The 27430-nt window shown below is 37.7% G+C and overlaps 1 protein-coding gene across 6 annotated transcripts in view; it reads left to right on the plus strand.

The window, feature by feature from the left end:
- Positions 1 to 27430, plus strand: part of Zmym4 (zinc finger MYM-type containing 4) — a 121096-nt gene that overhangs the window by 28765 nt on the left and 64901 nt on the right. For 4 of the 6 annotated variants that reach the window (XM_060379532.1, XM_060379536.1, XM_060379533.1 and 1 more), the window contains exons 3-4: positions 24815 to 25336; positions 27134 to 27195. The exons of 1 other annotated variant lie outside the window; for it this stretch is intronic. In XM_060379532.1, the coding sequence (XP_060235515.1) occupies positions 24815 to 25336; positions 27134 to 27195 (584 nt within the window). Of the gene's footprint in view, positions 1 to 18890; positions 18951 to 24814; positions 25337 to 27133; positions 27196 to 27430 lie in introns of all 6 variants that reach the window. One more of the 6 variants, XM_060379535.1, reaches the window with a different exon arrangement.

The raw sequence follows: 27430 nt of genomic DNA on the forward strand, positions 1-27430 counted from the left end.
ATATTAAAATATAGCAGCTAGAATTCATCCCTCTACCATACTTTCTCATTTTCATTACTTTTTACCACTATACTTTTTTAACCAAATAATTTTTCAATAGTTGGTATAAACCCCCCTTTTCTCAGTTCTGTATGTTATTAATAGATGTGAACTAAGTAGTTTTCTTTTTTACATTCATTATTTTATGTTATATTATTTATATTTGGAGACAGTTTTACTATGTAGCCCTGGTTAGCCTGGAACTCACTGTGTGTATGAGATTGGCCTCTCAAGTGCTAGGATTAAAGACATGCATCACCATGCCCAGCTTCCATCAAAGATTTGTGTTCAGTAAAAGTCCCTGAGATCACCAACTTGTCCTTAAAGAACAGTTAACACACTGTTAAAGAGTAAATTCATTGAGAATAGACTCGATAGTTTAAAAAAAATAAGCATTGCTAATTTGTTCGTGAAGTAATAGTTGCTTAGATTCAGAACACTTGTTTCGATTACTAGTTGGGAAAAGTCATGTATATTTTTTTCTCTTTTAAATGGTAAAGAACAGTTTTATTAGGAAAATGAAGATGACACACCTTGAATAGTTAAGTTATTGTAATAATATAGAAGGGTCAGAAATATACTGATGTCTTTGAAGATTTTGATTCCATTTACATGCACCCGATTCTTTAAAAAAAAATTCTGTTAGTTTTATTAATTAGGAAAACAATAGGTTCCACCCTGTTATACATTTTTCTGATTTAATTTTTTTATGTTTTGCTAATTTAATTTTATTTTATGTGTATTAGTGTGAAGGTGTCAGATCCCTTGGAGTTGGAGGCATAGACAGTTGTGAACTGCCATGTCAGTGCTGGGAATTGAACCCGGGTCCTTTGGCAGAGCAGACAGTGCTCTTAACTGCTGAGCCATCACTCCAGTTCCCTTTGATTTAATTTTAATTGTAATTTAAATTTATTTTATTTTTTTAAACTTTTTAAGATTTTATTTATTTATTTTATGCATATTAGTGCTCTAAGAGGGCAGTAGAGGGTGTAGATGGTTGTGAGCCACCATGTGGTTGCTGGGAATTGAACTCAGGACCTCTGGAAGAGCAGACAGTGCTTTTAACCACTGAGCCATTTCTCCAGCTTCTAACTTAAATTTATTGTTATATGCCCAGAGTTAGGCCCAGGTGTGTCACAGTACACCTGGGAAGGTCAGAGGACAATTAAGGATTTTATTTTTCTGTTCGCCTTACATGGGCTCCAGAAATCAACTCCTGTCTGTAGACTTGCTCAGTGATTGTTTTTCTCCCGAGCTATCCAACTGCTTCTCTTGTCTTTTTGAAACATGATCTTACTCTGTAGCCCAGGCTTGCCTCACACTGTATAATTCAGGCTGGTCTTAATCTTGCCTTCTACCTTAGTTTTTTTTCTTCTTTTCTTCCTTTTGTTTGTTAGTTTGGTTTTTTTGAAACAGGTTTCTCTGTGTAACAGAGTGTGGCTGTCCTGGACTCATTTGGTAGATCTGGCTGCCTCTGCTCCCTGAGTGCTGGTTTTAAAGGTGTGCACCACCATACCTAGCCTACCTTAGTTTCTTTCTTTTCTTTTTAGTTTTTTTCTTTTCCTTTCCTTTCTTTTCTTTTCTCTTCTTTCTTATTTATTTATACGTATAGAAAAGGGCACCACATCTCATTATAGATGGTTGTGAACCACTGTGTGGTTGCTGGGGATTTAACTCAGGACCTCGAGAAGAGCAGACAATGCTCTTAACCTCTGAGCCATCTCTCCAGCCCTTACCTTAGTTTCTTAAGTGTTGTGATTATATATTATGTGAGCCATCATACCTAGCTTCTCATAATAGAGAACCCAGGTGATAATCCGGCTTTATGGTTACAGAAGTCTGGTTACAGGCAACAGGTACTGCTGTGGTATGCATATACATGTGCAGGCAAAAAACACACATACACATAAAGTAATAAAATTAAAAAAATAAAATAAATAAACCATTTGAAGCTCCCTGTTCTCTGATGACTCTGGCTAGTATCAAGCTGGCCAGCACAGCCTCCTAGTGCAGGGATTACAAGTGTGTGCCACCACACCCAATTTTAGTCTCCTAAATAAAGAACTGGTCTAGAAATGCTATCTGAATACTTAAATTAAACCTTTTGTTTGCCAGACTAGCTTCAAAGAAACTTTGAAGTCATAGTCTCATTGTTGAGTTTGTTTTTGCTTTCGAATAAAACTGAAGATCACTTAGTAAGGAACAGAACGAAATTGTTATTAATTAGGTGTGTGCTATTTGCTACAGTGGTCACCTGGATGAAGATACTATTTTTATTTTTTTACTTAGGATAAAAACAAAACAGTGTATTTTGCCTGCATGTGTGTATGCATACCGCATCAGTACCTGTTGACTGTGGAGATCACCTGGGATTGGAGTTACCAGTTACATGGTTGTGAGCTACCATGTTGGTCCTTGGAATAGAGTCCTCTGGAAGAACAGCCAGTGCTCTTAATCGATGAGCCACCTCTCTGTGCCCTACAGTTTAGCTTTTAAGTGATAGCCTGAATGCAGGTTTACCTAAATCTGAGTCTCTCTTAAATCCTTCATCACTTATTTCTGTGGTTTTTTTTCTTGAGATAAGCTGTTGCTGTTTTGTCATGGATGGTATTGGGCTTCTGATCCCTCTCGTGCTGGGATTATAGGCATACTCCACCTGATTTTGTACTTGGCTCTTTTGAGACATGGTCACTTGTAGCCTAGAATAATTTCATATTCTCTATGTAGCTGAGGTTGTCCTTGAACTGTTGGCTGTCTATTTCTATCTTCCATGTGCCAGAAGCATGAACTGCCATACTTTGCTTAGTTTCAATGTATTTATGCTAAAATATCCATTCACAATGTTTGAAGACTCCGAAGAATACATAATAATGGACAATTGTTTTTTTGTTTTTGTTTTTGTTTTAAAGAGAGGGTTCCCTGGCTGTCCTGGACTCACTTTATAGACCAGGCTGGCCTTGAACTCAGAGATCCAGCTGCCTCTGCCTCCAGAGTGCTGGAATTACAGGCATGTGCCACCACACCCTGTTAATTTTTTTTAAAGCTAATTTGGTTAATGTTCTTTTCTTATTATTAATTAATTAATTTATTATTTATACAGTATTCTGCCTGCATGCCAGAAGAGGGCACCAGATCTCAGTATAGATGGTTGTGAGCCACCATGTAGTTGCTGGCAATTAAAGTCAAGACCTTTGGAAGAGCAGCCAATGCTTTAAATCGCTGTGCCATTTCTCCTACCCCAGTTTTTGTTTTTTGTTTAGAAAGTTAGAAAAATTAGTTATTTTTGTTGGGGTGGAGGGAAGAAAGGAGGTGCCGCACACGTGAGACAGTTGTGACTCAGATGCTGGGAGAGCACAGGTGCACTTAACCATTGAGCCATTGTTCAGCCTAGTGGAAACCAAAGTTTTTTTTTTTTTAACCTGCATTTATGTCTGTGGGTGTCTGATTTTGGAGTTACATACAGTTCAGAGCTGCCACGTGGTTGCTGGGAATTGAACTCAGGATCTTTCGGAAGAATAGCCAGTGTTCTTAACTTCTGAACCATCTTTCCAGCCCCAAAACCAAAGTCTTAAATTTACTTAGGGATAAAATATTGCTAAAAAACAGATGTTATTATTTGAAAAACAACACAATTCTCAGTGTTGTTTTAGTTTATAAAACAATTAAACTATATTAAAATTCAAGTGGACTTGATAAATATCTGTAGAACATTTTATTCAATAGAAGCAGAATATACCGTTTTCTCAGCACCATATGGCACTTTCTTTAAATACACATTCTCAGACACAAAACAAGTGTTTGTACATAGAAAAGAATTTCTCTAACCTTATCTTTTCTGATCAAAGTACAAAAACTAGACGTCAGTAGCAAGATAAATGATAGAAACTGTACAAATGTGTTAAGTATAGTAATAAGTAGTATTATTAAATAATAACAGCCTTGAATGACCAGCATGTCAGTGGAGAGATTTGAGGAAGTTAAAAGGATTTTAGAATTGAAAGAAAATAAGCAAACAGGTCAGAACCTTAGGGTACAGTGAAGGCAGTTCTAAGAGGAAATTTTATAGCTATGATAAATAGCTTATATTAAAAAATAGAGGGGCTGGAGAGATGGCTCAGCATTTAAAGTACATACTGCTCTTGCAGAGCACTGCTTTTACGTATTTACTGAGTTCAGTTCCTAGCACCTACATGGTCAGATCAAAATCATCTGTAACTCCAGCTTCTCAATGTACCAGCCTTTTCTAGGGTCCAAGGGCAGTTCTATTCAAGTGCAAATATCCTACACAAACATGTGCAAATACATAATTATAATTTTAAAAGTTTAAAGGTCAAGCATGTAGGTACATGCCTTTACTCCCAGCATTTGTGGGTTTGTAGGCAAGACATCTCTGTTAATTTAAGGTCTTACCAAGAACATGAGAAGATGTTCTAGGCCAGCAAGGGCTACATAATGAGAATCTTTAAAAAACAAGCCAGGCTTGGTGGTGTATGCCTGTTACCTAGTGCTTGGGGAGGCAGAGGCAGGTGAATCTCTTGTGAGTTTGAAGCCAACTTGGCCTACAAAGCCAATCCAGGACAGCCAAGGGTACACAGAGAAATCCTGTCTCAAAAAAGCAAAAGTAACAACAACTACAAACAAACAAAACAAAAGAAAAACAACAAACAAACAAAAAACAACAAAAACATAAACACAAAACAGCAGCAACAAAAACAAAACCCAGATAGACCTCAAATAAATAATCTAATGATACACTTCAAGATTCTAGAAAAATAAGAACTATTCAACCCCAAAGTAGTAAACATTAAAAAATAATAAAGATCAGACCAAAAATGTAATGAAACAGAAATTAAAAGTACAGTATATGTAATTAGAGCTGATTTTCTGAGGGAGAATGAAAAATACGGAGAAATCCCTAGCCATGCTAATGAAAAAAAGAGTGAAGTGTCAAATTAATAAAATAATGAAAAAGGGAAGGTTTTAGTGAAACCGTCTAGTGAGAAAGTATCATTAGGGAGTACTTTGTAAACTTACATTACAAAAAAACTGTAGAATCTAATAGAAGAAATGGATAAATTTGACTAACCAAATTAAACAACACAGAGCTAGAACAATCAACAGAATTAAAATGATAGTAAAATGTCTCCAATCAAAGATCAGCTCAAGACTGGACAGATGCACTACCAGATTCTACCAGACCTTAAATGAACAGCTTACACTAATGTTCCTCAGCTTGTTGTATAAAATAGAAATGGAACACCACCAAACTCATTCTGTCCTGGGCTGATTAAGGGTGCATGTGCACCCATGCACGCACACATGCATACTCGTGTGTGCTCTCTCTCTCTCTCATACACACACATACACACACACACACACACACACACCAGTTATTTCGGTGAGGAGAGAGACAAAATTATCTAACATTTTTGCAAACTGGATTCAAGAACACACTAAGATTATATGTCGTGAACAAGTTTATTTTATTACAGTGATTGTAAAATTAATAGTATGGGCTTTTTTTATGCCTGGTCTCTAGCTCCTAGACAGTGACATGGAGACCTATTGTATTTATTAGTAAGCTTCAAAGCACTATAGGTGGGCAGACTCTCCTTTATTCTAACCTGACTATGCTGCTCTGGATATTTCCCAGCCATGTGCCTCATTACCTGCCATCTAGTCTCAACCTGGCTACTCCTGCTCCATCTGTCTCCTCATGGTAACCTTCTCATGGTCTGTAAAAGGAACTTTTATTCATCTGTTGCAGTTGTCTTGGAGGCTAACTGCCTCCGTCTGCTAACCTAGGCCTAGTCCTCGACGCTTCTAGCCTCCGTACAATCTAACCCAGGCCTAGAATGTTTTTCAGCATCTGAGACTTACTGCTTTACCTAGCTCACCCTTTCTTGTTCTCACTGAGCTCTGGGCTGGCTGGTTCAACTCAGCTGTTCTGGCTCAAACTCCTCTTCCAGCTGCCTTATTCAATCTGGCTTCTCTCTCTGCCTCTGAATTTCTTTGTTTGGCTTCAGACTAACTCAAGCAATCTGCTTTAACTTCCTGGCCCCTGTCACTCTCTGGCTCGTTGGTCTTCACTGAGTTCTCTCTCTGCAACCTGACTCTCTATTACTGTCCTGGTAAAAACTGCCTCTTCTCACTCTGCATTTCCCCTTAAGTAGCTTCTCTATCCTCTCAGAGTTGGCTGCATCCTATTCTGTCAAATCTTCTACAAACTTAACTTTAAAGTTCATTGCTTGGGATTAAAGGCATGTACCACCACTCCTGAACCTAAGCTTTTCTTCACTTCAAGCTTGCTCTGTTCCAGGCTAGCCTTGAACTGATAACTACTTGCCTCAGTTTCCTGGATTAACGGTGTGTCTGTATTCCAGCAAGATCACAGACCTACCTAGAAGATCTTTGGATGTGATCTCTTGCTAGCTGGATCACATAAACCTGGAAGACCTTTGGATATGGTCTTTTGCTAGAACAGACATGTTCTGATCAAAAATCTGCTACAATGTTCACTCTTCTCTCTCTCTCTTTCTACCTGGGACTCCCTCTAATTGGGATTGGAAGTCCTGTTTCAACTCTCCTCTCTTGTCCAGCTGTTGGTGTTCGGTTCTTTATTAACTAATCAGAGATGAAAATTTTTATACAACATTGAGACAGAAGATTCTGGGCTGGAGAGATAGCTCAGCTGTTAAAGGCTAGGCTCTCAACCATAAGTATAAGAAACAGGAGATTTTTTCAATAGTAATGACAATGTCCACGTCCAGATCTCTGGGCACAGAAATCAGCATCTGAATACACAGTGCACAAAACTATTTCCCAGCAAGGGTTGATATTAGGTCTTAAACCTGGGACAAATGGCTAACTGAGGTGCCAATTTAACACCATAGTGGACCTGGCCTTCAAGGTCTCCCAGCATCCCTCAGTCTGTACCTTTTAAATAGTATGGCTGTCATACTCTCTTCCTTACCCTAAACTTTTTCAGCCTAGGGCTGCTCTTTTCCCAGATGTCTTGTATATAATCCAGCTATTTTATTTACTTTGCCCTTTTTGTCTACCCTTTTCTTTCCTTTCCCCTCCCTCTTCACATGGCCTAGTTCAGGGTCATGTTCATTCTGGACTCTCCCAGATACTCCTGCCTCTGTCTATGCACTCCCTTTTATTGACAATAAACTTTCTCCTCCATCATATGTAGGAGCAGTCATGCCCACTTTTTAAATTTCTTTTTTTATTCATTTGGTGCTGAAATCCTACTTCCTGCTAACAGCTGCAATGCTTCGCATTCAGATATCAGTAAGTGTAATTTAGGATAGAAATAGAGAGAAATAACATGGTCTCAGATGATGCCTTCATATAAAGTTCAACATCCCTTCATGGTAAAAGTCCTGAGTTAACTAGGAAGAGAAGTAATACATGTCCATGTAATAAAGAACACTTACAACAAGCCTTTCCTGAACATTATATGAAGTTTGGAAACAGACTACGTCCTCTAAGTCTGGAATGACACAAAGATGCCTCTCCTAGCTCCAAGTCTTACGTAGAGCCTAAGATAGAATAAAGAAAAGGAATACAAATAGGAAAGGAAGAATTAATTTCTATTTTCAAGTGACACGATCCACCACAAAACTCTAATATTTGAGAAATATTTTTAACAATGTGGTAGAATACAAAATCAACCTATAAAAATCAGTTTATGTCAATAATAAACTTTTTAAATCGTTTTATCAATAACCTTTTAAAAATATATCAGTAATAAACTTGCCAAGAAAGAAAAAGGGAAAAAAACTCATCCATAATAGCTTCAAAAGAAAACCAGAAACAAACCAGCCGTAGGAGTAAACATAAGCAGTTATACTAAAAACTGTGAACACTGAGGAAGCCAGGGAAAGGAGTCACATAATCATCAGTTGGAAAAGTAATGTTATAAAAATGACTATGTCAGCAAAAGTGATTTGCAGATTCAATATATTTCCAGTCAAAGCCCAATGGTATTCACAGAATTAGAAAAAAGATATTGAAGCAAAAGATCACAAATAGCTAAGACAATCTTATGCAGAAAAACATTGCTAGAGTTATTATAGTACCTGGTCTCAAATGATATTATATAGCCTAGTAAGAAAACCAGAATGATATTGACACAAAGACAGACATGTGGACTAATTGAATGGACTCAAAGACCGGCAAAGACCTGCTAAGAAGTCCATAGTGCTATAACCACCTGAGTTTCCTTTGAAAAGGCTCTGACAAGCATACATTGGGAAAAGAGAGCCTGTTAACATGATACTGGGAAAATTGGATTTCTACATATAGAAGATTGAAACAAGACCCATGTCTTCCACAGTGTACAACATTAAGGATTGATGAAAGACTTTAATGTTTGAATCTTTGAAATTACCAGAGAAAAACATAGGAGAAACACTTAAAGATTAAGGGATAGGACAGGAGCTAGCGGCACCCACCTTTAATGTCAGCACTTGGGAGGCAGAGGCAGGCAGATATATGTGAGTTCAAGGCTAGCCTTGTATACAGAGCCTAGTTCCAGGACAGCTAGGGCTACACAGAAAAAATCTATCTCAAAAAACAAACAACAACAAAACAAGATTAAGGGTTAGGCAGGTATTTTTTGAAAAGCAATCCAGTGGTATAGGAAACAGTACCAAGAATTGATTTAAAAGCCTTTGCACAACAAAGTCAGAGCTTACAGAAGGTTAGGGGAGTGGATCTTTCTTTACTGTTCTTAAGACAGAGGTTAATAATTAGGAAATATAGAAAACTGCAAAGATCAAATACCCAAACTAAACCCAAACAGACAAAAACAAATCATTCAATCAATAAATTTGCTGATGAATGGAATAGATACTTCTCCCCCCCCAAAAAAAATGTATTCTGGAAGTGGGGATTTTTAGATCATATGACAATTTTAGTTTCATCTTTTTAAACTGTATTATTTTTGTAAATTGTTTACATTATATATTAGCACCAGTTGTATAGAATCTTAATGTTTATATATCCCCAAACCCCACATTATTTTCTGTGTTTTTGGTAGCATCTGTTGTAACTAATATGTAATATTGTTACTGCCTAGGGTTCTTGATTGGGTGTGTTTTCTCTGCCAGTTAAAAAATTAAAAGGCCAGAAAAATCTTTTAGTGTCACAACAGTTAACAATAGGGAAATTCTCAAACACAGCAGTCCAGTGAAGAAAGAATTTAGCAAGCACACAGAGAGGAACCCTGCAAAGCAAATGGGGCCTGGGAGCTGGAAAATCCACTCCTCAAGGGCTAAAGTCTTCCAGTGGGTCTTCCTCCCAATGATTGGTGGCTGATGGCCACACAACAGTTAATAAACGTGTCTGATCTGCCTTGAATTACTTTGGCTAATCTGTTAGCAGGGGTCTAAGGTTTTGCCTCAGATTGGAGAGCAAAGAAGAAGCAGCCATCTTGGAAATCACCATCTTTATTCCTAGTTATGCCGCCTCCCATCTGTTTGCCTATCAGGGAATCTAAGTCCTCAATATCTCACTGTATTGTTTACTTTTTTTTTTTTTTTAAGTTTGAGTGCATGTTGGCTGTCAATGTCTTTGAAGAAATTTCTCTTCAAGTCCTTTGTCTGAGTTATAGCCAGGTTATCTGGGGTCTTTTTGTTTAATAAACCGATACATTCTGAATATTATCCTTTTTCAGATACATGATTTGCAGAACTCTCAGATTCTATTATCTGTCTTCTCATTGTGATTGTTTTCATTGATATATAGAAGTTTTCTAGTTTCATGTGGTCTATGTTCTATCTTTGCTCTGTTACCTATAATTTTGGTGCCGTGTTCAGGAAGTCATTGCCAAATTTAGGGTCATGAAGCTTTCTGTCTGTTTTCTTTGAGGAATTTTGTAGTTTTGTATCTTACATATAAGATATACTAGAGTTTTAAAGGTCAGATGTGATGGGTCACATCTGCATAATTTGAATATCTAGAAGGCTCAGGCAGGAGGATTATAATAGTGAGTTAGAAGTCAGTCTGGGCTGTGTAGTCAGCCAATGCTAGAGTGAAATCTTGTCTCAAAAATACCCCAGACCACAACATTCTGGGAGGCAGAGACAGGCAGATCTTGGTGAGTTTATGGCCAGCCTGGTTCACTAAGTGAACCCAGGGCAGCCAAGGCTACACAGAGAAATTCTGTCTCAAAGAACCAAAGCCAGAACAAACAAACAAACAAAAAACCCAAAGAAAACAAAATCCCCAGACCAGTGTGTGTATACCCATGCCTGCATGTGCATGTGTCTGTGGACACAGACAAAGCAAGCCTGTGCCAGGGGCTAGATTCTGTTTTTTAGCACTGCAGTACTTAGTTTTCTTTTTAGAGTATGTTTCAGTGTTCATGGAGTTCTTGATGTTTCCCAGTTTCCTATTATAAATTTTTCCGTGAGCATTATTGTTATGTTATAATAACGTATAAGAAAACACCTTCTACAGGTTGGGAAGATGGCTTAGTATGTATGGGTAAAGGTATTTGTTAGGCAAGCCAGGTGACCTAGGACAGAACCGACTTCACCAGATCTCCACATGTCCACTGTATGCACAGTACATGTGTGCTCTTCTTACCCCACACTCACAGGGACCATAATAAAAATTAGGGACTGGAGAGATGGCGTACTGGTTAAGAATACTGGCTGTGCTTCCAGAGGACCTGGGTTGGATTCATGGTACACACATTGCGGCTCATAACAGTCTGTAACTCTAGTTCTGGGATTTGTTGCCTTCTTCTGGCATCTGAAGGCATTGCATACACATGCTGCATAGAGGCAAAACATAAACCTAGACAAAACACTCATACATAAATAAAAAATACGATATGTAGAATCTGTCTTAAGATGTGTTTCTTACAGTAAGCCTCAGTCTAAAACAGCTTTAAAATTCATTACTCTATGGCACGGTTGGTACACTTTTTAAAAATGGAAGACAGTAAACATGTTAGACTTTAGATGTATGTCTATGTTGCAGCAATACACCTGTGTAACAGTTAATCTGAACTGTTACAGGCAGTATGTGAATGAGTTAGTGTTTGTTTCCAATGTTTATGGATACTTTCAATTTCATATAATTCTCTTGTGTCAGAACACATTCATTTTTTTTCCCCAACCACTTGAAATGTGAAAATGAGTAGCTCATGGTGCATATGAGATAACAGGTAACTCTTGGGATTTGTATGCGGTTTAATTCTGCTTGTTAGGTGATTGCTAAGGAGTATAAATTCTCAAGTTTTGTAGGAATACAAAATTTAATTTCTGTGGGCCAGTAGTGGCATACACCTTTAATCCCAGCAGAGACAGAGGCAGGTAAATCTCTGAGTTTGAGGCCAGTCTGATCCATAGATCGAGTTCCAGGACAGCTAGGACTGCACAGAAAGACCTTGTCTCCCAAAACAAAAGCAAATAATTTCTGAGAATTTCATTCATTGACACTTTTGGCATTGGTGAATTAGTGTTGTAGTTAACTCAGATCGGGCCCACATATTATCTACCAAAATATAAAAATATTAACAGAATGGGACTTAAAATATGAAACTCACTTTATATATTTACTTATTTATGCTTGTGTACGTGTGTGGTTGTGCCATGGTGTACATATAGAAGTCATCATACAACTTGCAGAAATCTGTTCTTTCCTTCCATCATTTTTGTCTTGAGAGTCAAATTTAGGTCACCAGGCGTGGTTTGGTGTCAGTGCCATCCTGCTGGCCCTTCATTTTGAATTTTCCGGATTAATAATAATTAATAGTAATTCATTTGAACATTTTTCATGTTTATTGGCCATTAAAAATTTTATAAGATGACTTTTATTAAATCTATTGCCCATTTCCCATGTTGTTGATCTTTATTGAAATACGGTAGTTCTCTAACTATTTGGAGCAATTAAATTTCTAGTTACTGCATTAGCTTTTTCTCCACTGTGAGATACTTGCATATATTTAACCTAATTTTAATGTAGTTGTTAATAAATGCATTTTTTCCTTTGTGGTTCACATTTCCCCTCTATAAAATCTTGGTAAACTTTATTTATTTTATTTTTTGAGACAAGGTCTCCTTACTTAGCACTGGCTGTCCTGGCACTTACTATGTAGGCCTTCACCTGCCTCTGCCTCCCAAGTGCTGGTATTAAGGGCTCGTGTCACCATGCTGTGTTTCTGGTAAACTAAAATGGAACTTTCTTCGAGACACAGACATTATATTTATATACTTAGGCACTGTAGTTGGGCAGATTCTCAGCTGTTCTAAGCTGACAACCCAGGCCCGGCTAATGTCCCGCCACATGGCCCATTTGCTTTCCTCAGTACCTTAGTCCCGGCACCTGTTTCTTCCTCTATGTCAGGTTGGGGACTCTTCCCATGCCTGATTCTTTCCCAGAGTTCCTATCTCTCCACAGAAGTCCCACCTTCTTTTCCTACTTTTGCTATAGGGGGTTCAGCTCTTTATTAAACCAATCAGCAGGTGTGGAGGGAGTGTTTACAAAATATGGGGCAGCGAAGAATAACAATACTGAAGTTCTTCTAGGGCTTGTAATCAGATCTCTGCTGGTACAGAAATCAGGATTTGACTAATACAAAGGCAGTCTTTACACAGTGTACAAAAGAACCACCCCAGCAATAAACTTTTTAATTTAGTGTTGGATAGGACACTTTTTCTTTTTGTATGTTAATAAATTGTCTATTATTGTTTAGTAGTTATCTTCTAAGTGATGTGCAAAAGCTACTGTTTGATTTTTATTTGTGTCAGTACCAGTTAAAACCAAGTTATTCAATTAAGTTAGCTGTATAATGTCGTGACAAACATACCTGAAAATTGTTTGAGGATTGTTTTACTTATTCTTGTTCCTGTTTATATTAAATTTTTGTTTAATTCTGTTTGTTTGTTTGACATAGGGTCTCACATTGGCCTTGGACTTGCTTTTGTAGAAGAGGACAGCCTTGGATTTGTAATCCTTCTCTGTCTCTGTACATTTTCTGAGTGCTGGAGTTACAGCTGTTTATGTTTTTATGCCTGGCTTATATGGTGCTGGCAGTGGAATTCAGGGCTTGTAACATGAATGGCCTGCACTGCTCCTACTGAACTGAACATCTCTTGCTGTTTTCTTAGCAAAACAAAACCATAAAATAGAAAAAAATGTAGAAGGGTTTGATTGGGTTTGCCTTAAGTATATGGACAAATGAATCTTGTCAATAAACTTATTAATATCTTTCAGTTTATCTAAATATGATGCCTTTCAGTAAAAGAAAATAATTCTATAAAGAATTTTAGTACTCATGTTTTCTTATTTTAGCAATTAAGTTTTTAAAAACTTTTATGTATATGGATGTTTTGCCTGCTTGTATGTCTGTGCATCACATGCATACCCTATTGACAGAGGTTAGACTGAGGATCCCCTGGAACTGGAGTAACAGATGGTTATTAGCTGTCATGTGAGAGCTGGTAACCCAACAAGGCTCTTGAGAAGAGCAGATACTGCTGAGTCATCCTTCTGGCCCTACAACATTTCAGTCTGTGACTGATTCTGGCCTTCAGTGTGGAGCAGTCCTTCCTTTATCAGTCTTCTAATTGTTGGCTTTATAGTTACAGGCTGTTAAGTAAAGCTAGCATTTAGGCCCTATTTAATTTGGCTACTGGGTTTTCTTGTTCTTGTTTTTTTCAAGACAAGGTTTCTCTGTATAGCCCAGCCCTGGCTGTCCTGGAGCTCACTCTGTAGACCTGGTTGGCTTCCAGTTTACAGAGATCAGCCTGCCTCTGCCTCCTGAGTACCGGGATTAAAGGCATGTGCTACCAATACCACCTGGTGAAAGCCGGCCCATTTTAAAAAGATGGATAGTTTTCATACATTTCTCTTCTAAATAATTTTTATGTTATATGTATGTTGTGTGTGTGTGTGTGCATACACTTGAGAGAGAGATTGTGTATTTCTGTGTATGTGAGACAGGTAGAGGTGTGTATCAGTTAACAACTTTTTGAGACAAGATTGCTCATGCTTCATGCTCTAGGCTATCCAGCTCTTGAGTTTATGGGTGATTTTCCTAATCCACCTCCCATATTGATTATATAGGAGTGCTGGGATTACAGATGTGCATTTCCTTTTATTTTTTAGTGATTTATTTATTATATATACAGTGTTCTGCCTGCATGTATGCCTGTACTCTAGAAGAGGGCACCAGATTTCATTATAGATGGTTGTGAGCTACCATTTGGTTGTCAGGAATTGAACTCAGGACCTCTGGAAGAGCTGTCACTGCTCTTAATGTCTAAGTCATCTCTCCAGCCCATGCATTTCCTTTTTAAACACTCTCCCCAATATAGTTTCCTTTTAGTGGTGGCAAAGATCAATTTAGGATCTGGCATATATGAAGCAGGCGATTATATTTATAAAACATAAATATAATTATATTTTAATTAGGTTTATTATATCAGGCAGATATTTACCTGCTGAGGCAAGGTGCTGTTTATTTTTATCTTTTGGATTTTCGAGGTAGGGTTTCTCTGTATAATCTTGGCTATCTTTGACTTTTTTTGTAGATCAGGCTGGCCTTGTACTCCCAGAGATCCACATGCAAAGTCTGGGATTTAAAGGTGTGCGCCACCATGCCTGGCTACTTTTTTTCCGTAATAATTTTTTCAGTTGATTTTTTTTTTTTCATTTTGATCACAGCCCCCTCCATCCTTTCTGGTCCCACCCTCTTCCCCCTTCCCTTCTCATCAGAAAAGGGGAGCTCCCCACCCCCTCATATCAACCCAACCTGGCACATCAAGTTGTATCAGGACTAAAGTGCATTCTCTTCCATTGAGGCCACACAAGGCAGCCTCGCTAGGGGAAAGTGACACAAAAGCAGGCAATAGAGTATGTCAGAGACAGCCCCTCTTCCCATCCACTTGCTAGGGGACCCACATGAGGACCAAGGTGCCCATCAGTTTTACATATGTATTGGGGGGGGGATCTAGGTCCTGTCTTCATGCTCTTCAGTCTCTGTAAGGCCCCCTGGGCCTAGATTAGTTGACTTTGTTGGTCTTGTGTGGAATTCTTGTCCCTTCAGGGTCCTTCTACCATTTTCCCCACTCCTGTACAAGACTACCACAACCCCACCTAATGTTTAGATGCAGTCTTAGGATTTGTTTCCATCCATAGGTGGAGCCTTTCAGAGAACAGGTATATTTGGCTCTTGTCTGAGAGCAAAGCAGAGAATCATTAACAGTGTCAGAAGTTGGCTCTCTGCCATAGGGTAGCTCTCAGGTTGGGTCAGTCATTTGTTGGCCATTCCCTTAATCTGTGCTCCATCTTTATCCTTGCACATCTTGTAGGCAGGGTAAATTTTGGGTTGAAGGTTTTGTGGATTGGTTGGTGTCCCCCTCCGTCCACTGGAAGCTCTGCCTGGCTAGGAGGTGGCCACTTCAGTCTTCATGTTTCCCGCGTCTAGGAGTCTCAGCTAGTCACCCTGGTATCCTTCTAGGAGCCCACCACTCTCTTGCAGTCCTCCAGATTGTTCTAGATATGTCCTCTTCCTGTTTCCCTTTTCTCTCTCAGCCCTCTCGCCTCCCACCCCACTCTCCTTACATTTGACCCCTACCTTTGCTCCCCTCCCCACACCCTCTCCCATCCAGTTCTCCCTCTTCATCTACTTCTGATGTCTATTCTGTTTCCCCTTCTGAGTGAAATTCAAACATCCTCCCTTGGCTCTCCTTGTTACTTAGCTTCTTTGGGTCTGTGGATTGTAATACGGCAATCCTGTGGCTAATGTCTACCTCTAAGTGAGTACATACTATGTGTATCTTACTGGTTTTGAAGTATCTCACTCATAACAATATTTTCTAGTTCTATCCATTTGCTTGTAAAGTTCATGATTTCCCTGCTTTTAATAGCTGAGTAGTATTCCATTATGTAAATGGAATTCTATTATGTAAATTCCATTATGTAAATGGAATACTCTGTTCATTCTTCGGTTGGGGGACATCAGGGTTGTTTCTAGTTTCTAGCTATTATGAATAAAGCTGCTATGAAAATAGTTGAGCAAATGTCCTTGTTGTGTGGTGGAGCACCTTTATGATATATGCCCAGGAGCAGTATAGCTGGGTCTTGGATAGAACTATTATTCCCAATTTTCTGAGAAAGCACCAGATTGATTTCCAAAGTGGTTGTACAAGTTTGCACTCCCACCAGCAATGTAGGAGGGTTCCCCTTGCTCCACATCCTGGCCAGCATGTGCTGTCACTTGAGTGTTTGATCTTAGTCATTCTGACAGGTGTAAGATGGAATCTCAGAGTCATTTGCATTTCCCTGATGGCTAAGGACATTGAGCATTTTTTAAAGTTCTCGGCCGTTAGAGTTCAGAATTCTGTTTAGTCCTGTACCCCATTTTTAAAAATTGGATTATTTGATTTGTTGGTGTTTAATTTTTTTTAAATAATTTTTATTTTTTTAATATTAATCATAGGTTATTTACTTTGTATCCCAGCTGTAGCCCCCTCCCTCATCTCCTCCCTGCCCCTTTCCAAGTCCACTGTTAGGGGAGGTCTTCCCTTCCATCTGACCCTAGCTTATCAGGTATCTTCAGGGCTGGCTGCAATGTCTTCCTCTTTGGCCTAGCAGGACTGCTCCTCCCTCAGGGGGTGGGGTGGGGAGGTCAAAGAGCCAGCCATTGAGTTCATGTCAGAAATAGTCCCTGTTCCCCTTGGATCCCATTTGGAACCTGAGCTACCATGGGCTACATTCGAGCAGGGGTTCTAGGTTATATCCATACATGGTCCTGTGCCCTGATATATTTGGTCCTTGTGGAGCTTCTGTCCTCTCCAGGTGTTTAATTTCTCGAGTTCTTAATATATTTTGGATATTAGCCGTTAAGCAGATGTAGGGTTGGTGAAGATCTTTTCTAGTGTATTTTGTCCTATTGATGGCATCCATTGCTTACAGAAGCTTTTCAGTTTCATGAGGTTCCATTTCTTAATTGTTGATCTTAGAGCCTGAGCTGTTGGTGTTCTGTTCAGGAAGCTGTCTCCTGTATCAATTTCCCAGTTTTTCTTTTATTTGAGTTAGTGTATTTGGTTTTATGTTGAGGCTTTTGATTGGCATAAAAATAAACAGGTTGATTAGTGGAATTGAATAGAAGACCCAGAAATAAACCTACGCACCTATAGATACTTGATTTTTGACAAAGAAGTCAAAGTCATACAGCGGAAAAAAGAAAACATCTTCAGCTGAATGTCTGCATGTAGAAGGATGCTAGTGGATCTGTACTTAGCACCCCACAAAACTTAAGTCCAAGTGTTTGTTGCTTATTAATTTATTACTTCTAAACAGTTTGTTTTGCTTTATTTTGTTTGTTATGTGTGGTCTGCACACAGGTGTAGAGAAGTTGTACATCTGTATATATATGCATATGCAAAGATTGGGGGGAAATAATGCTGAATATTTTCTCTGTAGCTCTCTTCGTTTCTGAGACAGTCTCTCTCTGAACCTGAAACTTCTCTTTAGCTAGACTGATTGTCAGCAGACTTCTTCCTTTTCCCATGCTGAGGTTACCCCATGTTGGCTTTTACCAGTGTGTTAGGGATTTGAACTCAGGTCTTCTTGCTGTTTACACAGTAAGAATTTTTACTCACTGAGATATCTACCTCTCCAGCCTTTTGGTTTTGAGACACTCTGTGTTCCTAAAGCTGATCTCAAACACTCAAGTAATCTTCCTGCTTTAGTAACTTTAGTACACAGGGGTTATTCACATGCTGAAGTTTTTTTTTTTTTTTTTCATTTTAAGTTGTGTATGTATGTATGTATGTATGTATGTATGTATGTATGTATGTTTTTTCAAGACAAGTTTTCTCAGTATTCCGGCTGTCCTGGAACTCAGTGTGTAGACCAGTCTGGCCTCAAACTCAGAGATATGCTGTCATCTACCTCTGAGTGCTGGGGTTAAAGGCATACACCACCACTGCTTGGCTTAAGATATTCGTTAATATGCTACATTTTAACATGACTTTGTACAGTTTTTAAAAATTTTATCAGGTTGTGTATATAGATTCTGGATGGTAAAGTGGTTGCTTAGACTACATGAGACTGATGAAAAATTTAAAAACTGTATAAAGTTGTAATTCTACTTGACACATGCATACACTTTTTCAAGAGTTTATGGTTTTATTTATATGTTTTCAGGTGGGGTATCATGTTTCTCAAGTGAGCTTTGAGCTTGCTGTGTAAGGACAACCTGACCCTCCTGCCTATCCTTCCTGTGTGCTGGGATTACAGGTTTATGCCAGTGCACTTGGTTTGTTTGATGTTGGGATCAAAATCCAGGCTTTATGCTTGGTAGGTGTAAACTCTACCAACTGAGCCAATGAATCCACAAATCAATGCTTTTATTATCTATTTTTATTAATAACAGATCACTTTACATTAACCTTGTTACAAACACCTTTTTTATTTTTTTTTCTTGGTTTTCAAGACAGGGTTTCTTTGTGTAGCCTTGGCTGTCTCACTTTGTAGACCAGGCTGGCCTCAAACTCATATAGGTCCACCTACCTCTCTCTTCCCAAGTGCTGGGATTACAGGCGTGCTCCACCATGCCTGGCTTATGATTATTTTGAATAAGAAGTATTATGCCCTTTTTATGTTACTGTTCCTGAATTTTGTTACTTTTGAAAATGAATTTTTATGTGTAGGTTCTTACTACAAGAATGATTTACATAACTCATACCTTAATAAATGCAATAAGATTTTAAAATAAATTTGTGTCTGTAGTGGTACACTTAGAACCTTAGCATCTAAAAATTTTTCTCCCAGTGACTGCTCAAATTACCTAATTTCTTTTTTGCTCTGTTTATTTGCAGTGCCGGGAAGTTAAATTCTCTTTGATAAAACTTTTAGGACTTCATTAAATAACCTTCAAGGTAATAGTCACCTTTGGCTGATTCCTGATTCCACTTGAATTAGTTATTATCATTTGTCATGTGGTTATAATTTCTGTTCACTTTTATCAAATAGGCCCCAGTGCACACCTTCAATCTCAGTACTTGGGAGGCAGGCCTCTGTGGATTTGAACCCAGCCTGGTCTATATAGTGAGTTCCAGGACAGCCTGGACTATGTAGAGAGACTATCAACAAACAAAACCAAAAAAAGAACCAATGAGCTTAGGGAGCTGTTTCAGTGGGAAAGAGTGCTTGCTGTCCACAAGCATTGGATTATGAATTAGACTCCTTAGCACCCACAAAAAAGCTGGGCACTAACTCCAGTATTTAGAGGAGTGTGGTGAGGGTAGAAACAGGTGAATCCCTGGAGCTCTTGCTGGCCAAGTAGCTTTAGCCAAAAGAGTTAAGAGATTCTGTCTCAAGGAATTAACTGAGAATAATAAAGCAGGACACGAACCTGCATGTCCACTAACCTAACATTCATGTGTGTCCCATATATGCCCTTCCACCCCTCATATGCATATACAGAATCAAGTATAATCTCATTCTGTCTTCAAAAATGGCTGAAAGTAATACTTTTATACAGTATATCTGTTAGTATTTTCTTTCAAAATTTTTATAAAATTATAAAGTCCTGAGTTTTTTTGAGACGGGCTTGAGAAGTATGTATGCGCCACTGTCTTTGAATGTAGCGATCCTCTGCCTCCCAAGTACATGCACAACCATGGGAGGCAGCTTTTAATTTGTGTGTGTGTATGTGTGTATGTGTGTGGAATTTGCTGATAAAACAAAGGTAGCCTTTGTCTCCTTGCTCTTTAAATTCCTTTTCCTTTCTGTTTCACAGTCTTTCTGTGTCATTTAGGTTGGCCCTCGTAATGCTTTTGATTCTACCTCTCGAGTTTTAGGACTGCAGGTCTATGATATTTGGAGCTTTCTCTCCTTAAAATTATTTTTAGAAATTACATTTACTCGTGTTTGTGTGTGTGTGTGTACATGTGTGCACACACAGAGATGTATGTATTACGTGTGCCATGGTGCTTGTGTGGTGGTCAGAGAAGGTGGTTATCTCTTTGCACCATGTTTGTCTAGGTATTGAATTTAGGAAATCAGGGTTAGCAGAGTGCCTTTACCTCCTGAGCCATCTTGTCAGTCATGAAGATTGCTTGACCTGAAGATTTTAAACTATGAATTTGCTTTCTTTAACTGATGTAATATTAGTCAGTTATCTCTGTTTTACTAATTAGTTATTTCTAAAACACCTATCCATTTTATTTAGGTGGTCAGTCTCTGTCTGTCTGTCTGTCTCTCAGTTTTCAAGACAGGCATTTTCTGTTTATCCTTGGCTATACTGGAATGTGCCACCCTCAGAAAATCATCTAATTAGTTAAACTTACTGCTTCTTAGCCTTTTGGCTAATTAAATGTAAATCGTTGCAGGTGGAATGTGACCACTATTTTATTTTCAGTTTTCAATAAAATCTCTAGTATTTTCCCTTATTTTATTATGGATAGGGGTAATCTGTATCTTTCTTTTCTTTTATGTTAGCTACTTTTCTGTTGCTATTACTAGACACGTGACAAGAAGCAATATAAATTAGAAGTAGTGTATTTTGGATTATAGTTCTGGGGGAACACAATTGGTCATGGCAGGGAAAAGCATGGCGACAGCAGTATTAGGCAGTTTAAGGTTATAGTGCAGAGAGAGCTGAATGCTGGTGCCAGGCTTTCTTCTTCATTCTCCCCCTCTTTCTTAAGGTTTGTTTATCTTTTAATGTTTGTGTTTTGTATAAATGGGCAGTATTTGTGCCTGGTGAAGAGGGCATCAGATCTTTTATAACTGGCGTGACAAGTTATCCTTTATTTGGTTGTGATCTGCCTTATACGTGCTGGGAACTGAACCCTGATCCTCTACAAGAACAGCAAGAGCTCTTAACTGCTGAACTGCTTTTTCCAGCCCTTTACTTTTCTTTTAATTTATTCCGAGTGGGTTTTCTCTGCTCAGTTAAACATGGAAACATCCTCGTAGTTACACTCAGAGGTGTCTTATCTGGTGATTCCAAATCTACATCTAATTGACACGTTCTATAGCTTAAATTAAAAAATATTTTGGAATGCAGTTTGTTTTTATTATTGTATTTATTAACATCTATCTGTCTATCTATCTGTCTGTCTGTCTATCCATCTATTCATCCATCCAGTATTCTGCCTGCATGTACACTACATGCCAGAAGAGGGCACCAGATCTGACAATAGATGGTTAGGAACCACCATGTGTTTGCTGGAAATTGAACTCAGGACCTTTAAAAGAACATTCAGTATTCTTAATCTCTAAGCCATTTCTACAGCCCCCAGAGTACAATTTGTATAGTGTAGAATTTACCATTTTAATTTCAGCTGGACAAGGTAGTGAATGCCCCTGATTCTAGCACCTGAGAAGTTAGGGCAGGAGGACTAGATACCCAAGGACAATGTTAGCTGTATAGAATGCTCACAACTGGGCTGGGTGACCCAGAAATAGTCAATATTTCCTATTGAGAAATGTATTCATGTGAATATCTACAAATATTTCTTGTATCATTTTTATATTTTGCTGTTTTAGTTCATTTAAAACAAAATATGAGCCAGGCGCAATGGTGCATGCTGTAACCCCAGCACTTGGGGAGGCAGAGGCAGGCAGATTTCTGTGAGTTCAAGGCCAGCTTGGTCTACAAAGTGAGTCCAAGACAGCCAAGGCTACACAGAAAAACCTTGTCTTGAGAAACCAAAACCAAAACAACAACAACAAAAAAACCCCCAAAATATGGCCATGGCTCACTAATGTGCAGTTTAAAAGGAAATAGGAAATGTATTCTAGGTATTCATGAAAAGTCTTTCTTGAATACTAGCTTGTCAGTTACTTTCCTTTCCAGCTTTATATCCTAAATTAGAATTATTATTCTTTTTAATATTAAGTGTACTCTGATGAGAAATTAGGCATGTTAATACCTCATTTTTGAACCCTTAAGTGTACATTTCCTTTAAGATTTTATCATCTGAATCAGGTGTGATGGCACATGCTTTTAATCTCAGCACTTGGGAGGCAGAGACATATACATTTTTTGAGTTCAAGGCTACCTTGGTCTGCAGAGCCAGATCTGGGACAACCAGAAACCCTGTTTCAAAAGAAAAAAGAAGGGAGTGGGGGGAGGTTAGTATCTGTTTTACCCTTTATTGTGTTATTTTATTTCAAATTAATTTCTTTAAAAAATAGGATCTCTTTCTCCCTCTGCAGTTTTGGCTGTCTTGGAACACTCTGTGTAGACCAGGCTAACCCCAGACTCCCAGAGATCTGCCTACCTCTTGAGTGCTGGGAGTAAAGCTGTGATGCACTATCCCTGACTCTACAGATTTGGTTTTTAAGTTTTATGTGTATAGGTGTTCTTATGTCTGTATGTGTACCTGAGTGCCTGGTGCCTGCACATGCCAAAATAGGGCCTTAGATTCTGGAAGTGGAAGTTACAGATGGCTCTGTGTTACCATGTGTGTGCTAGGAGCTGAACACAGCTCTCTCCAAGAACATTGAGTGCCGTCACACTGAGCAGGCTCTGCAGCCTTTGTGAACTGTTTTGGAAAGTATACAAGGAGGATTTTCCAGTTTTATTTATTTCACACTAATCTGTAAGCATTCTACTGATGTAAAAATATAAAGGCCTTTCTTTTTTATTTCTTTATGTGCTCCAATATATTTTTTTTATTGTCATACTGTTTGTAGGTTGTTTTTCTACCACCACCACCACTTTTGTAGCTCTAAGTAACAGCAGCTATTAGTAGAATCTTCACCATTTGTCATTATAATCTGGGGATAGTTCCTTTTTACCACAGTATATATTGTAAATGGATGCATCTCTCCCTTAGAGAACAGGGGACTATGGATGATCTTCAAGGGATATAAAATAACTTACATTTTAGAAAGATAACTTTGGATAGGGAAACTTGAAGGAAACTTTTATTTGGACTCTGCATAGGTAAGTCTTGATTATAAACAAATAAATAGAAGACTTTATTAGATTATAGACCCAGGTTAAAAAGCCAACCACAGAAAGCTTTTTGAACTGATTAAAGAAGTATGTTATCAATATTTTCTGTCTTTAAGCCTTTATTTTGTTTTTATCAAGGTGTTTACTTACTTTTGAACCATTTAAATTTTAGACATAGGATTTGTTTAGTGGTTTATACATAGGATTTGTTACATTATAGTTGCTTTGTAATTAGTTATGTAGAATTAAAGCAGTGAAAATGGAGTGCATGTAGAGATTTGGACAGTAAAAATTCGATGTTGAATAGAAGAAATGCATTTTAGAGAAGTAATACAGTTAATAGAATTTATTCATAGGATGGAGAAATGAAATAATTTTCTTTTGAATAATTGCTAGTTTGTGAGTCACTTAATCAAGTGAGGGAAAAATAAGAACTGCATGCTTGAAATGAGTAAATGAGTGTGAGCTTAGAGATGCTAACTTGGAGTTCCATGGGGAAGCTCCATAGCGTAGATATTTAAATTTTCCTTGGGATTTACTCATTTTTATTTTATGTTTTATGGGTTTTGTTTTTGCCTGTATGTGCACAGAATAGGTCATCATATCCCCTTGTAACTTGAGTTATAGAGGGTTGTTAGCCGCCATGTGGGTGCTGGGAGTCCACGTATGCCTTCTGGTAGAACAGTCAGTGTTCTTAACCACTGAGCCATCTCCCTAGCACCACTAAGTCTATCTTGGAAAAAAGAGTAAGTTAAGGTTTGGGGATAGCTTTGTGGGAAAGTGATTGCCCAGCATGCATAAGAAAGACCCTAGCTTTCATCCTGAGGTACCATGGTTCCCAAAAAGAAAGAGAGAAAGTCAAGAGTCTATGTCAAAACTATACAAACGAATAAAATAATGTAGTCTGAGTGTATGAAAGAAGAAACTTGAATCCTGAAAAACTAATATCGAAGCCATGAATAGAGACAGTATAAAATCAGTAGGTTGGAAGAAGTCCAAACTCAAAGACATAAATTTTATCCAGCAGTAAGTCAGCTGGATATGACTGATGTCGCTGTGGTGCTTCTAGTGAGAGAAATGAAGAGCTCAGTGAACTAATACTTGGTTGTTAAAGTAGAACAAACAGGGTAAGACTTTTTTTAAAAAAAAACAAATATGTGAAGGAAAGGTGGTGAATATATGTTTTATAATAGGACAGACTTCAGCATACAGTTATGAAGATTAGCTGAATAGCTAAATTTAATTTTTATGTTTGCACACTTAGCATAGTAAATCTTAACGTTATTATATCTGTGTTAGTGTGTGTTAGTGCAGAGAAAATGGGATTCTGGGACCAAATCCTGTTTTCTATCATAGTGAATGTTTTGGTCTTATCTCTGCAGAATACACTATAAAAACTATACGTATCATTTTCATATTCCTTTCTGTGCTTTTTAATTTGCAAGTGGCTTTTTTTATACATAATTGTCACTAAGCCTCACCACAGATTAATTTCCAAGGTGAGTATTAAGATTCTTTTATATCTATATACTGAGATTTTTTTTTTCTGTAATTTTAACAAAATAGTTCTGATTCTGGAGTTGGAGCTCTTTTCTCTATATTATATTGCCTTCTTCCTAATCTGAATTAATCTTTCAAGTTTAGGTCTGTTGATTCCTTAACTGTCAGATAGGGATAATCTTACCAGAAATGTTAAATGAATACTATGGTAACATGACCGCTAATTTGTTAGACAAAGAAGAAAAATATTTTGTTAAATAGAAGACGGACCTTATAACTGTGGTCATCTTCAGCATTGTCACTTGTCTAAACAGTTTCTTACTTTTTAAGGTGGTGTCATGGATACAGAAATGTCTGAAGATACAGACCACAACTTAACTCCTACCCTTGCCAGCATGTCTTATGGGATGCCGAATCAAACAGGATCTGAAAATTCATTACTGGATGAAGATGATTATTTTTTGAACTCTGGGGATCTTGCGGGAATTCCAGTCGTTAGTAGTGACAATGAGGATGAACAGGATTTTAGTTCAAAGGACAATCTTGTTTCTTCAATTCATACTGATGATAGTTTGGAAATAGAGAGACGAGCCTCTCATCATGAATCAGACAATGAAAGTGAAATACAAATTCAGAATAAATTAAAAAAGGACTTTCCTAAACAGTTTGATCAGGTTTCTGTATTTAAATCAATACGAAAAGATTTTTGTTTAGTAAGAGAAAACAGCAAAGAAACATTTTCTGGAAAGGAGAAAAATAGAGACCTAACCTATCATGAATGTGAGAAACGGTTGGATAAACCCCATAAAGGTTTGGATTCAAGGTTGAAAAGCAGTTTTTTTGATAAAGCAGGTAATAATTGTTGCAATAATAGAACCATAAAACACAATAACAAAGTACTGATAATGGAGCTTTTTTACTCTTTATATTAAGTGAAATATGAACAATTTAAAATTTCTTGTAAACTCTCATTTTTATTATCTCTTTGTTCTACAAAGTGATTGAATTTCTCCCCATAACATTTCATTGTGGTAAAAGTAGTTGAAAAATAGCTGTAAACCACATTTTTTTCTTTTTGGGTTGGAATATTTTTGATAAGAAGGCTAGATACTTGTATTACCTGTTTAGTTTCTTTGGTTGAACATTAGAATATGAAGTTGGTCATAGTCAGCATCTTTGTGCTGTAAGCACTGCTTTAAATTGCTATCTTACCTATTAGTTTAAACCAGGGAGTTGAAACCAATTACCTCACTTTCTGTTTTAGGAGTTCATTGAAATTCCTTTTGATTCTCTTTGCACAGGGCACCCTATACTCCAGCCCTAGTTCTTGAATATATCATACATTTCTTACATGCTTTTCTTTCCTGCTGTTTCATTTGTATGCCATTTTTCTCTCTCTGTGTATATATACCTGTAAAATTACTTCTTAGCCAATGAAGGATAATTCTTAAATCTTTACTACTTTATAGTCATTCCTAAGAATGGTTTCCTTATTTATATTTTCATATAATTTTGTTTTATGCCTGATTATTTATAGTATTTGTTGGCTTGTTTTGTTTCTATTTCTTGACAGTCAGATTGTATCTTATTCTTCTTTGTATTCTTGGGACCTAGGCTTTTACAAAAAGATTATAATTCACTCCCAAATGTTAAATTGATGCTTAGGAAAGCAGGTACATCATGTCAATCCATGTATTTCTTCAGAAAATCCTAGGGAAAATGTATTATAGAAAGAACAAACCAGTATTGTGAAGAAGGGCAACTGTTTTGAGTATATATTATATGTAAGGCTCTGAAAGGTTGTATTTTATTTCTAATATATGTAATTAATGTATTTTAGTATCTTGTAATGCATATTGAAATTCTACAAGTCCCTTTTCTAAAGGAACATAATGCGTAGTAGTAGAAGGGCTAAGACAAGTTCAGGTGCTAATGATGGATTGAATAGCCCAAGATTGAATATGTGAGATAAGAGAGTGATAGAAGAAGTTGCGTGGGGCACTGCAATGTTTAAGTAACAGTTGAGTGATTGCTTTCTCATGTTGGAGAAAGACAGAGTCTTAATCGGTAGCTCTAGCTGGCCTGGAGCTCGCTGCAGATCTCCTGACTGTCTCCTAAGTGTATTAAGTAACAGGTGTGAGCCTCCATACCTTAAATTTGCCTTGTGCCCCTCTTTCCCTCAAATGCTTTGTATTAACCTCTGGGCCTTTGTGCATGCTAGACAAGTGTTCTGCCACTGCCACATTCCCAACTCACATAAAATTCTTATGAGAGAGGGCACAAAGAGTGTTTTTCTGTAGAGGTGAGTTTTGAACTGAGTAGAGCCTGGAATTTATACATATTGGGGCAGACAGGAGAGACCTGGTAAACTTAGCAGAACTCACAGGAGAGCAGTTTTCAGAGCATAGTGAATCAATCAAGTCACCACTCTATTTGAGCAAAGAGAGGTGTGTGGTAAGGCTGAATGGTAGGGGAGACCAGGGTGTATGGAACTTTTTGTTGTTGTTGTTGTTCATTGGAGCCTAGTTCACTCTTGAAAACATCTTTGTTGGAATAGAGAGATGATTTCAAATAATAGTCTTTTAGGTCATTCTTTATAAGATTTGTTATTCATATACATGTGTTTGTTTGTTTGTTTTCTTTCAATAGCTAATCAAGTTGAAGAAACATTACATACTCATTTACCACAAAACCCAGAAACAAACTTTAGGGTAAGTTTTCAGTGTGTATGTAGATTGCTGTTAACCGTGGCAAGTGTCAAAGTTTTCTTTATGTCACTTAAACAATTTTGCTTGTGTTAGACAGAGCACTGTTTTTTTTTTTTTTTTTTTTTCCCAATTGTTATTTGCACAAGAGCATCTTTGGATATATTCTAAAAAGCTTTGGCTCTTAGGTTCTTTATTTGTGTTTGTTATTTAGACCTATAGTGCATCATCTTTTAGGTAT

This window comes from Meriones unguiculatus, chromosome 3, assembly GCF_030254825.1.
Source record: "Meriones unguiculatus strain TT.TT164.6M chromosome 3, Bangor_MerUng_6.1, whole genome shotgun sequence".
Classification (NCBI taxonomy): domain Eukaryota; kingdom Metazoa; phylum Chordata; class Mammalia; order Rodentia; family Muridae; genus Meriones; species Meriones unguiculatus.